The sequence below is a fragment of the Dipodomys spectabilis genome, unplaced genomic scaffold, assembly GCF_019054845.1.
Source record: "Dipodomys spectabilis isolate Male_0828 unplaced genomic scaffold, ASM1905484v1 ptg000021l, whole genome shotgun sequence".
Classification (NCBI taxonomy): Eukaryota; Metazoa; Chordata; class Mammalia; order Rodentia; family Heteromyidae; genus Dipodomys; species Dipodomys spectabilis.
Window position 1 is genome coordinate 8,983,246 of NW_024870698.1, and position 13,554 is coordinate 8,996,799.

A 13,554-nucleotide genomic window follows, 5' to 3' on the forward strand; every position below is an offset into this window, starting at 1 on the left:
ATATTAAAGATATATACACTGTTTGAAATACACATTTCAACACCTACACATTTATTGTTCTTTAAAATTTATATATAAAAGGCAAAAAGTACCAATGTCTTGTATTCAGTCTATTTCCAATTCAGAATGCAGAGATGTTTTGTTTTGCCTGTAACTGGTTCAACTCAAGGCCTTTATATTCCCTAACACTTGAGACTCCTCAAGAAAACCCTCCTGAGGGTTTTCTTTTTTGTAATTTGTGATTTTTTTTGTGTGTATGTGTGTTTTTTGTTTTTTAAAACACTTCTGCTTGTGTCTTGATGGTAGAGCATCACTTTTAGGGTATTTTCCTATTTACATAAATGTGTTTTGCACATCTAAAGTAAGTCTTAAAATAATTATATATATGTGTATACATATACATACACACATACACACACACATAGAGAGACAGAGAGAGACAGAGAGATGAAAATAAAGAATTGTCTCAGCAAGGCAAAATTTACTTCTGTGCAGAACAGTGTACCATCAGCCAAAAATCTGGTAAGCAAGCACACAGAACAGGCAGTCTGCTCTGCTATTTATTCCTAATGCAGCAGGCCCAGCCCCTCTGGCTCAGATTGGTTGAGCTTGGGTTTTCCCATCTGTTCACAATTGGCTAGTTGAATGGGGTAAAATATATTTCCATACGTGATTTTGAAATAAGATTAACAGTTCATGAGTAATCCCAAACTATATTTCTCGAACACTGTGGGGCATGTTGTAATTAATTCCATCTTGAAAAGAAACCAGTTTAAGACAAAAACCTTACATTTTACAAATCCTTTCTTATCCCAAGGCAGTACCTCATAACAAGAGCCAAGCCACCAGGCTAAAGAAGGAACTCTTAAGCAATACACTTAGAAAAGATAGTTTTTCTCACATTTAACAAATTTTATTTTATATTGTAAATAGACTATAAGCTGTTTTCCATGCAGTATAACATTTCAGAGTATTTAAAAGATAGCAGAATCTCCAAAATCATAATATACAGTCACAATCAACCTTAGTAAAAATTCTTCTACAATTTTTCCTCTACGTATGTTCTATAGGATTGAATGCAAGCATGTGGAGACATTGTGCACACATGCCTAGTGGAACCACACTATGCAGAGTGATTTATAGTCTGCCTTTTCACTCAAATATTTTCTTATCAGTGCATCTAGGTATACATAATTTCAGTGGGTGAATAGTCTTATAAATTATTTGATCAAATTCATACTATTAAACATTTATTGTAAAGATAATTTTCCTTCTAATGATCAGCATTATATTAGGCAGTTTGTAGCTTAAAGGGACTTTTTTCTTTCTTTTTTTTCCTTTCTTTTTTTTTTTTAATTTGGATGCTGGTCCAGGGACTTAAACTTAGGGCTTACACATGTATTTGAGCTTTTTGCTCAAGGCTAGTAACACTCTATCACTTGAGTTACAACTCCACTCCTGGCTTTATTGGTGGTTATTTGAAAATAAGAGTCTCATGAACTTTTGTGACTGGGCTGGCTTCAAACTGTATTCCTCAGATCTTAGCATCCTGAGCGATTATAGGATTATAGGTATGAGCCATTTGTGTCAAGCTTTTCAAATGACAGTTAAGACACTATTTTAGTAGTTTTATTCCTAAGAAATACCTTGACTTTTTTTTTTTTTTCATTTTGCTATTATATGTGTTCTTTCATGAAAGGTTGTAGCATTTGTCTCAGAATCTATTCCTTGTTACATTTAAATAAAAAAAATTTAACCCACCAAAGCAGAAGTCCTTTCTTGTTTGGCCCCTGCCACAATCCCCTAAATAGGAGCCATTTTTTTCTTTGCAGTATGCATTGCCTCAGGAACAAAGGTGGCTTTGTTTAATCGACTTCGATCCCAGACAGTTAGTACCAGATACTTGCATGTAGAAGGAGGCAATTTCCATGCCAGTTCACAGCAGTGGGGAGCATTTTATATTCATCTCTGTGAGTACACAAATGTTTTTATTATAATTGTTATTTGAGTTTTATTTTCCCAAGAAGACAATAAATTATAGAAGATGCTAATTTGATCTCTTTTCTACCTACTGCAGTGGATGATGACGAATCGGAAGGAGAAGAATTCACAGTCCGAGATGGTTACATCCACTATGGACAAACAGTCAAGCTTGTGTGCTCAGTTACAGGCATGGCACTCCCAAGATTGGTAAGTCTCTACTCCTTTGGTTAGTGTAGGTAAAAATTGGTTCCTAAAATAGGAAATACTAAAAAATGCACCTTGATGTTTATATCATTTTTGAAAAGTGATGCCAATTATCCCTGTAACTGATTGTTCTCCCTTATCTCTGAAGTTCTTTAGGAAATTAGCTGTTTTTATAAAACCTGTTGCTAGTGACTACATTATTTCTAATTAATTTTTCCTTTTAGGTTGCATATCTGAACATATCCAGTAGATGGCACTGTAAATTTTTCCTCCTTTTACTAATGCAGATACACTGCTTTTTATCTTATCTGCAGTATCCAAATAAAAGACCAGTTTTTTTGTTTGTTTTCTTTTCTTTTCTTTTTTCTTTTTTCTTTTTTTTTTTTTTGTTGGTCCTTGGGGTTGAACTCTGGGGCCTGGGCCCTGTCCCTCAGCTCTTCAGCTCAAGACCAGCACCCTACTACTTGAGCCACAGCACCACTTCTGGGTTTTTTTCTGTTTATATGGTGCTGAGGAATCAAACCCAGAGCCTCATGCATGCAAAGCAAGCACTCTATCACTGAGCCAACTTCTTATTGCAAGGACCAGGTCTCTAAAAGCATAAAAATCTTATCTACATAAGCATAGTTTTTATTATATTACACTAACAGATTTATTAATGATTAAATAAAGTGGGTATTTTGGATTTGGGGGCTTTTTGTTCTCTAGACTTTAAAACTGTAAACATAGAAAATTTCTCAGTAAAATGAAAACGAAAGTCCTTAGAATTCTACCCCTGTCCCATTTTTCCTTTGTTTGTTTTGAAATAGTATGGTTTAGCTGCATTAAAACAACCAGGATTTATGGGTAAGTTTGCTTTAAGGGCAGGTGGAAGAATATTTAGTATGCTATTTGTCAACATGTTTTTAATGTATCTCTGGTGAACTATTTCAGTGATTTATATTTTTTGAGGCTATTTCAGGAGAAGCTGAGTATATAGTCATCTTATTTGTGTATGTATATATGTATATATACCTAAATATGGTTATATAGGGTGATTTATTTCCCATTTTAGTTTAGTAAGCTAAAATGTGTAAAGTGTAGTATTAATCTGTAAAGCCTTGAATCTGGAACAGATTCCAATATGAAGTATAAAGGTAGGGAAAGGTATCTGTTGACATGGAGAGAAAGGAGCAAAATGCATTCACTGCTTCCCACTTGCTGGGTGAATGGTCTCCTGTTCACCAATGCTGGTTCACTTTGTTCATACTACAAAAGCACCTGGCATAGGCTTACTAAGTGTTTTCACTTAGTTTCACATCAAGTACAGTCATCTGCTTGACAGTCACTTTTATTTATTTTTCTTTTTATACTGAAAACTCTGTAGCTCTCAAAGAAATATTACAATTAAGAAGTTTATATAGAAAATATATTGGAAAAACTTACAATACCTTCTTTAACATGTTAAATATGTCTTTCTAGAAATTCCATGACTGAATTGTGACTAGTTTCCCCCAGATCATTGGTAGATTTTAGATGTCTCCACTCTTCAGCTCCTTGAACTACAGCTATACACAGCAATAACAGCAACATTCTGTAGCTTTCATAATCATTTTTAAAGAGATTATCATTATCACAGAAATGAAGGGAAGAAGGGTGAGCATGTGTCACTATACTCAATGTATGTAAAAAATGTATGTAACTTCAGGGTAGGGATGAGAGGAGGGGAAAAATAGAGGGAGAACGAAGAAGGGGTGATATTGATCAAGAAGTATAACTATAACCTGACTTATGAAATTGTAATCCCTTTGTACAACTATTTAATAATTGAAAAGATGATCATTTATTGAAAGTTGCTTTTCATGCCTCTGAGAATATTAACCTTGTTGGAAAGCTTTGCTGAGAGAACACCGTCCCTCTGAGAATGAGTTTCAATGGGATAATTGTCACAGTACAAATTGCGTTTTGAAGGATGTTCTCAAAAAAGGTCTTGTGTGTACAGGACTGGCCAACTAACATGAATCCTGTTACCTACTTGCTAGGGGTGAAAGTATCTGAGATTTACGTCTTGCGTGTTACAGTTCTGTTCTTCAGGTGTCACCCATGCAGCAAAAGTGCACTAATTTCTACTGTCTACTCTGGCATATAGATAAGTTATTTCCTGTCTTTAATATATAGCGTATTACCTGTCTACAAAAACAAGCCAGTTGGAATAACACCTGATGGTTTCTGAAAGTACAGCTTACATACCTAAGTTGTAAGGATTTTGGTAATTACCTACGTACTCAAATTTCTTATCTTAATAATTAGAAATCATAATGGGCTCTATGGACAGCAGTGTCTGTGCCTCAAGAACTGTAGTGCAGTTCCAGGCCGCACGTGGCCTGTGTTTGCCCTGTGCTGTAGCAGCTGGCGGAGCACCATGAGGGAAGCTGAGTACCAGTGCTGGGGAGAACCATAACTCTCGGGTGGAGGTGGGTCAGCCAATGCGCCTGAGCTCTTTGGGCAGCTTTAGACCTACACCAGTTACTTCTCTAAAAGCCAGACTTCATTGGGTTGTTAAATCCCATGAAGCTTTAAGCGTTGAACTGAAGCATTTTGCTTGTGTTTAGTCTCACAGACTATAGTAGAATCTACAATTGCTAAAAGTGTAACCTCTCCTTTTAATTTATGTTAAGATTGGTAAGATTCTAAATATTCCAACTAAAAACCCACAACACAAAATAATGTAAATATGAAGACTACTACCTAAAGTTTGAGGCTTAGCTGAAACAAAATGATCTTGGAACAGAAAGGAAATGTGAATCAAGTAGTAAAACCAGTAACATTGTGCAATATTAACGATATTTAATGCTAATTGCAACAGTTAGCCTTTTTAGATGGCAGTCTCCTCCACCCCCCCAACTCTGAGCAGTTTGCCTAACTATTCTGAACTCATTTCATGGTCTGCAAACCTTATTCTAATTCCATTCTCTTTAATATGTAAATAATTATATACTGTATTTTAAATGACTGCTGTGACTGACGTACCCACAATAGCCTTATAGGGTGTTTCCCTTGATGTTGGAATATTTGTGTTATTTCAAAGAACATAAGTAGTTACAACTTAATATATGGAACACAAATATCACCTGGGAATTTGTGTGAAACACAAGCTTATCAGGCCCCAAATGAGCCCTAAGCAGTAGATGAGAACTTGAGAACTCCCAATGAATTATGTGTGCATAATTCATTATGTGTGAACACCACTGGTTTAGAAAACAAGTGCTTCTGGCCCTTCCCGTACTCCTCAGGTGTTGTAGAAATGGGTAATGATCCCTGTATTTTGATGCTTTTCATAATATCGAAAAGGATGTGTGTGCACTCTCATGTGCCAGTCCTTAGGGCCTGGGTGCTGTCCCTGAGTGTCTTTGCTCAAGAGTAGTACTGTACTCTTGTGGGTAGGGAAAAGAGTCCCACAGACTTTCTTGCCCAGGCTGACTTCTAACCATAATCCTCAGACCTCAGCCACCTGAATAGTTAGGATTACTGGCATGAGCCACTGGGAACCCACCTTCTAAAAGGATTTTTTTAATTCCTAGCCTTATTGTTTGTAAATGTGTTTCTGTATGTAAGCAATTCTTGTCCACATTGTGAGTAGGATATGCTGGCCAGGTGGTTAAGAGTCTTAAGTGCAGCCGAGAGGATGGGCCTTGAGTTATAAATTTGGGAGATACCAACCTATAGTGTAGCAAAGTATACCTTATGAAGGTATATATATTATTAATTAAACATATGCTATGTACTATACTCTTGACAGTGAAAAATAAAACCTTTCCATGTTTAGATGTAAACCTTTAAATTTTTAATTGTTGAAATATAGATAATTAGGAAAGTTGATAAGCAGACGGCATTACTGGATGCAGATGATCCTGTGTCACAACTCCACAAATGCGCATTTTACCTTAAGGATACAGAAAGAATGTACTTGTGCCTTTCTCAAGAAAGAATAATACAATTTCAGGTATGTTTTGAAGTTACTGGTAAAAATCTAAAATGTAAACTGGATTGGGGTTGTTGCTTATTAATATAGCATTTTATTAATGGTATATTTAAGATCCTCTTTCATTCCCCAGTGCTGCAAATATATTGATTTTTTTTTTAAGTAATGAAATATGCTACAAATCAGTGGACTAGCAGTTTACGGAAATAAGAAATTGTCATGAGCTATTAATTTATGCAAATGTGTGAAGCTATGCTCATCTATTATTCTTTTGGTCCCCGACGTGCCAATGATCCTTTGTCAGGGGAGAACTCAAACTGTGAATGTTCTTAGAAACAAAGTTTTCATCCAATGTCAGGATTCTTAATCTGGAGTACAGAGTAGGAGAATATTTCACAGTTGAACTCTGACGTTAAATGAATCTTCTGAAATTATGAGTATGTATTATGTAAGACAAAGATCTCAGAAGATTCAGAGTTTTAGCCAGCCTTACATGAGGGTCTCCCACGATAGTGACGATGACATGATTCAAATCTAATCCTTACTCAAAGGCTTTAAGGGCACATTTATGACATGGGTAGATAATTTAATAGGCTAGTTACAGTTTCATGCCAAACTCCTATACCAGAGGGATAGCTGTAGACTGAACTAATGGGTATGCTCAGTCTTGGTCCTTAGATTCCTTACTTAGGGGTAGGAGGTTGTCAGTTCAGATTTGGTTTCTTCTTGTGATATGTGCATAAACTATAATAGTTTCCCATAAACTCTTTTGAGTTAATATGCACTTATATCAACTGATCTCATGAATGAAATTATATTGATAATGGTTAAATATTGATTATTTAATGTGTTACTAAACATTTGTCTTATAACACGAACTACTGTGGTCTTCCATATAAATACTCTCGTTTACCTTTTCTTTAGGGATTGTCAAAGCAGCATACTTTACGTTTACAGGTTTATTTATTTATTTGTGCCATCCTTAGGCTTTTTTTTTCTTTTTTAAATTATTAAGCTTTTTTCACAACTAACATTCTACCACTTGATCCACTTCTGGCTTTTCTGGTGGATCATTGGCAATAAGAGTCTAACAGACTTACTGTCCAAGCTGCCTTTGAACCAAGGTCCTCTGAACTCCCATCTCCTAAGTAGCTACAAACACAGGCATGAGCCTATGGTTCCTGGCAAGTCTACAGATTTTTTTTTTTAACTCTTCCTTACTAACTCAAGTCTGTAATGTTATTTGATAAATTTTCTTATACTGTAATGTAATGTGTATAAAACTCTTGTTTCTGAATATTCTGTCTTCTCACAAAGGCCACTCCATGTCCAAAAGAACCAAATAAAGAGATGATAAATGACGGAGCTTCCTGGACAATCATTAGCACAGATAAGGCAGAGTATACATTTTATGAGGGAATGGGGCCAGTTCTAGCCCCAGTCACCCCTGTGCCTGTTGTGGAGAGCCTTCAGGTGAGACCAGGCCCCAACTCCTCAGCCATGACTAACAAATTATTTCATAGTAACTTTGATTGTTCTTTAGTTATTGTGTGATCTGGGTACTTACATTAACATCAACTTGTATGTTACCTTGAATATTTTTAGGCAGCTTTGTGATCATGCATTTAAAAGAAACATTTTGCAAATGTAAACTTATACACACTTTCACAAATAAAAGTTGAATGTGTACTTTAGTAAAAAATGAAAAGTTGTCTTAATGATGTGATTTTTCTGTGAATTGCAGTTGAATGGTGGCGGGGACGTAGCAATGCTTGAACTCACAGGACAAAACTTCACTCCAAACTTACGAGTGTGGTTTGGGGATGTAGAAGCCGAAACAATGTACAGGTACTGGATCAAACCTTTTACGTCATCCAGAGGTTTTGAGGGGTGTGAGTGAGTCCCTGAGCTTCTTCCTGACATCCATTACAATGTATTAAGCAACTTGTTAGAAGACTTTTTTCTGAAAATGTGCTTTGTTTTCTAAAGTGCTTCTAAGTGACTTCTTTTTCTCCTCAGATGTGGAGAGAGTATGCTCTGTGTTGTCCCAGACATTTCTGCATTCCGAGAAGGTTGGAGATGGGTTCGACAGCCAGTCCAGGTTCCAGTAACTTTGGTCCGCAATGATGGAATCATTTATTCCACCAGCCTTACCTTTACCTACACCCCAGAACCAGGGCCGCGGCCCCACTGCAGTGCGGCAGGGGCGATCCTTCGAGCCAACTCAAGCCAAGTGCCGCCTAACGAATCAAACAGCAACAGCGAGGGAAGTTACACAAATGCCAGCACAAACTCAACCAGTGTCACATCGTCTACAGCAACAGTGGTGTCCTAACTACCGTCTTTTTGTTAGGACTTAAACTGACTCAAGTGCGGCAAAAAAAAGTTGACACACAAAAAAGAACAATGTTTTGTGGCTTCTTGGGGAAACTTCATACCAGGTGATAGATGCTATTAAATAAAAAACCCTGTTACCTGCAAGTGCTGATGTGAAACACAGAAGCCACAGTAAAACAAAAACATCAACATGTACAAACTATTGGAAACCAAGTTTTTCAGCTTTTTTCCCCTCACGGTGTTGTTTGGTTGGTTTTTGTTTGGTTTTGTTTAAATGGGCAAGAAATAGATGTGTGGCTGGAATAAAAGTCAAGCAAACTAGAAGACAAAAATCTAACCTAGTTTTTATGGACCAAGGAACTTGTATAAGCTTTAGTAAAAGGTACATTTTCACCATACCTTTTTTATATCACAGTACATAGTACGCCTTGTTACCAAATAGGTTGTTCTCCCCACCCCTTGAGCTTTTGCTCTAAAGTACATTCAGGTTCTGAGCCTGGCCAAGCTTGTTTAATCAAATTACCTACACTTCCAGGTTCTTTTTGGTCTAAGGCTGGAACTTTTTTTTTAAGCTGAAGTCTTGTGACTTTTCATGAATTGAAATGGTTTTGATTTCAGCGAGTCAAATCTTGTAAAGGCCTGCATATTTTTTTTAAGATTATATGAAGTCTGTGCAAAAGCTTTAAAAAAAATGCCTCTGCCTTGCCTGCAATACATGCAATGTATGTTAGTCTCTATTCTCAGACAATGTTTTCTTTTCTTTTCTTTTTTTTTAATGTATTTATAGCAGTAATCCAAGAAGTTCTAACATTTACATGGAATTCAATGTGGCTGTTTAGTCTTTTATGAGTTAATGGCGTGGAACATGTTTTTGAAGTGTTCTCTTCTCCCATACATCAATTCATCTGTGTGTTCCAGGGTTTGTTCAGGTGTCCCCCACCCCTTCCTAATCTTGTACATAACTTGTATTATGTGTAAGTTAAACATTTTATTTTGAACTTGGAATGTTCCCGTGATTTCATTCAACAGGGTGGTTTCTGCCTTGTTAGAGAATGACAAAAAATTATCATGAGAAGTATTTGCTACCAAGTGGTAGCTGGTGCCCTTATGGTGGAATGAGGAATATCTCAGCAAAATGTTTTATTATTGTACTTCAAAAAAAAATAGCCTAAGTAGAGCATCATTGAAATCTTAAAACAGAGATGCTTTTATTAGATGATCAACTCCAATAGCTGGAAGACAGTACCTTAGAAACAGATAGATGTAAGTTTATAAAAATGCAAATGTAACTTATGTTTCTATCTCTTTCTCTGCTTTGTTTTGTTTTGTTCTGTTTTCTCATCCTTAGAACTGAGCATCTCCAGAAATGTCTCCTACTCAGAAAACATTTCTTTTCCTCTCCATTAAGATTTGGCTGCATTCAGGGCTATGTCAGCCTTGCCTGCTCATCTCACCAGTTTCATATTGCTTCTATTCCTGCACTTTGGTTATGCCTTTGTTCAGTTTCTTAAGAAATTACAGCAGACTCCCTGAGCTACATTTAGTAAAGGAGCCACATGTGTAATGTTATAGGATACAATCATCCTTAGAGTAAAAACTACCTCTAGATTGTGGTAAGCTTTTACTGTCCCATAAAACAGGAGCCACAAGTACCTTAATGAATGCAAAACTGTAACTTCGTGCAGCGTTCCCAGTGTCTTTCTGGTGTCTTGGATTGTTTAAAAGTTTCTATTAATAGACTTTTCAAGTCATTTGTGAGGAGCATGTTTTCCTGCTTTGCTCTCTTTATCGCTCATTCTTTTGCCTAGACTGTGCCACTGTAAATATTACTCCTAACATCTTTAAATTGCCTTTCCTTTGTTTTCAAGGGGATTGTCATCAGTAAAACACACGAGGTGGTTAGTTTCTGCGGTTTTTTCTTACTGCACGCCTTTGTAATCACCCCTGGCTACTCGATACAGCCTTTTCATTCTTGTCCAGGCTGTTCTGGTCACTCGCTTCCTCCTTGTCAGGGTATCCTGCCTCTCACACTGTGAGTCCCTTCCAGATCACCAGAACTCATTGTGGCCTTATCTTCCTTTGCGCAAGCTCCTCACTGGCTTTTCCTTACAGACTTGATTGTTTCTCAGTAGTAGTTCTCTGTCCTTACTAATGAATTAGTTCTTTTGTTCAGTGCAAAAATGTTTCCAGTGTTCTCTTGTAGGCCACACATCTCCTCTACTTCCAAAATCTAGAATTTAGCTAAGAAATTATTTTAGCCAATAACAAATGCTTGAAGAACAAATGATTCCTTACCCAGCTTTGTAGTTCCAAATGAATGTTTATTTTCTGGGCTTTATTAAAATGATTTTTTTTTTGCTTTAAAATAAGGTTTATATCGTATGTCGGTTATTTTGTTTCTTCTAATAAGACAATTTAAACAAGACTGTCAACCCATTTTCTGTTTTTGTTTTCTGCAAAGTTCAAGAATGTACTTCCATAGGCATTTCCTCCACTGTTCTCATGCTACAGACTGAAGAATGAAATGGCTTGTCTGTTGTAGCTTGTTAACTGTAGTTCTTTTATCAGCTGCTTTGAAAAAGACAAAATACAAAAAAATGGTCCTTTCAGACTTTGGAATCATTTTCAATGGATGATTGATGGGATCCTGCCCTCCAGGTGTGCTGGGACACTGTCCTCCTGGTGCAGCATTGGTAGATGGCAGGGTGGTGGTGGTGGTGGTTTACCCTCGTAGACTCTTAGAATGGTTAAACTATGGTTAATTTTCTTTCTTTCTTTTTTTTAATCTGTTTTCCAGGTGTATCTTATGCTGTTGCAATTCTATGCAGTTTCTCCCAATAGGCATACGACCCAATAAAGTTGCATTGAATTTATCACATTGGGAAGTAAGCTAAAGACTTTAAATGTAGAATGCCCTTGATATATCAAATGACTTCAGCGTTGAACACTAGTATATTTAACTTGCTGCTGACTTGCTTTAAACTGTGGCAACTAAATACATCCTTACAGAGAGCTAATTAGTGACGTATTTGTTACCCTTTCAGTTCTGTATTTTGTGGTGATGGGGATTGAGCCCAGAGCCTCAAGCATTTTTTTAAAATCTTAAAAAAAATTTTTTTGAGATACAATCTTGCTATGTAGTCCAGGCTAGCCTTGAACTCATAATCCTTATGTCTCCCAAGTGCTGCAATTTCAGGCCTATAACACCATGCCTAACACTGGTTTTGTTTTTAATGAGACTGGTACCACCTGTGCAATCACAGAAAATGTCCAATGCCATTTTGACTAATTAACTAGTCATATTAACCAGAAAGTCCACAGGTAGGGTTGCCTTTTTGAAGCAAAATGCTATTCAATTATTAACTAAGTTAACTTAACCTTATTTTCAAAAGCAGCTGTGTTTCTGATGAGTACTGAACAAATGTGTATAATTTTCTGTGCCAGACTTTTGACTTTGTTTTCAAGCACTGTATTTGGTATGGATGGTTAGAAACAATAATATATTAGGGTTTCTGTTTAACCCTTTCAGGACTGAACTGTATTTCCTTTGTTAATTCTCCCCTGTGTCGTGATAAATGTCTGCCAGCCTTCCGTACTGTGTTGATCCAGATGTAGGTTTATATGCTCATTTTTAGCTTATTTCTCGTACCTTGCAGCATGCTGTACGCATTCAGTCCTTAAGGGGTTTACTTTACAAACTGTGCGCCTGTAAGGTTTATTAGCAATAAGATAGAAAATTGAGCAAGTTTATACCATAATTTTGTAGAAAAAAAGGAATCTGCTCAGTTCCATATTTCATCCATGAAAAACCTGCAATACAGGCAGTTTCAAGGAATAAATAAAAAGGAAATGTAAACCATTGTAAAAGTCTTCTTTTGAGTGTGCCTGATGCATGTATTATCGTCTGATTTCAGAATACTTCATGAAGACAACATTAAATTCATTTCATTTTGTATTACACTCTTGCCTTCTGAATCACATCGTAGTAAAGATTTTGCTGGATTAATTTCCTTTTTGATTCCTCCACCCTCCCACCCCCCACCTCCCCTGGAGCTTCAGGGTCAGACATTTGCCCTGGATGCTGTTCTTCCTCTTTAGCCACGCCTCCAAACCCATTGTTGATGTGTTTGTTGTTGTTTTGCTAGTTCTGGGGCTTGAACTCAGGACCTCGGTACTGTCCCCCCAGCCTCTTTGTGCTCAAGGTTAGCGCTCTACCACTTGAGCCACTTCTGGCTTTTTCTGAGTTTATTGGAGATAAGAGTCTCACAGAGTTTTCTGTCTGGACTGGTTTTGAACCACACTCCTCAGATCCTAGTCTCCTGAGTAGCTAGGATTACAGGTGTGAGCCACTGGCACCTAGCTTATTGTAACTTTTTAATGATTTTTTTTTCTTCCCTGCTAATGGATAATTGAGATTTGTTTCTCAAGGTGCTGTCTGCTAATTCAGAACCATTCAGAGTGAGCTCCACAAAACTGGACATTGCTCTTTAACAGTAGTTTTTTCCATTAAAGGTGGTTATTTGGTCATATGCTCATTGGTATGCTATATACCATATGCGCATTGGGATACTAAGGAGCATATACTGTTTTGTTTTGGTTTTTTTTGGGTCGGTCGTGGAGCCTGAACTCTGGGCCAGAGCACTGTTGCTTAGCTCTTCAGCTCAAGGCTAGTACTCTACCACTTGAGTCACAACTACTTCTAGCTTTTTCTGCTTATGTGGTGCTGAAGAATCAAACCTAGGGCCTCCTGCATGCAAGACAAGCACTCTACCACTGAGCCACCTTCCCAGCCCCAGAGCATATACTGTTTTATGTCTTTTTTTTTAAAGAGTACAGAAGTGGGTACTGATTATACTTTGGATAACAGACAAATCTAAAGCAAGAAGTTAATATGATTTAAAAGTATTCAGTTGAGTTCTTATCTACTCTCTAAGAACATAAGTGAAGTTATGAAGATCTTGTTAAACACATCTTGCTTGCCATAAAAGTACTCATTGTTAAGTAAAACAATTTAGTTGCCATTTGAGTTGTGAGGCTTCTAAAGGTTTAGTTTGTCAGGGGGTAGTTAA

At 36.9% G+C, this 13,554-nt stretch overlaps 1 protein-coding gene across 4 annotated transcripts in view; it reads left to right on the forward strand.

Moving 5' to 3' along the window:
* The window catches only part of Rbpj (recombination signal binding protein for immunoglobulin kappa J region), a 71,665-nt gene extending 60,606 nt beyond the window's left edge, over positions 1 to 11,059 (forward strand). For all 4 annotated transcript variants that reach the window (XM_042674717.1, XM_042674718.1, XM_042674719.1 and 1 more), the window contains 6 exons: positions 1,833 to 1,970; positions 2,078 to 2,190; positions 6,029 to 6,169; positions 7,466 to 7,621; positions 7,893 to 7,996; positions 8,168 to 11,059. In XM_042674717.1, the coding sequence (XP_042530651.1) occupies positions 1,833 to 1,970; positions 2,078 to 2,190; positions 6,029 to 6,169; positions 7,466 to 7,621; positions 7,893 to 7,996; positions 8,168 to 8,483 (968 nt within the window). In that variant the 3' untranslated portion in view covers positions 8,484 to 11,059. The remainder of the gene's footprint in view (positions 1 to 1,832; positions 1,971 to 2,077; positions 2,191 to 6,028; positions 6,170 to 7,465; positions 7,622 to 7,892; positions 7,997 to 8,167) is intronic.
* Positions 11,060 to 13,554: the final 2,495 nt, after the last annotated feature.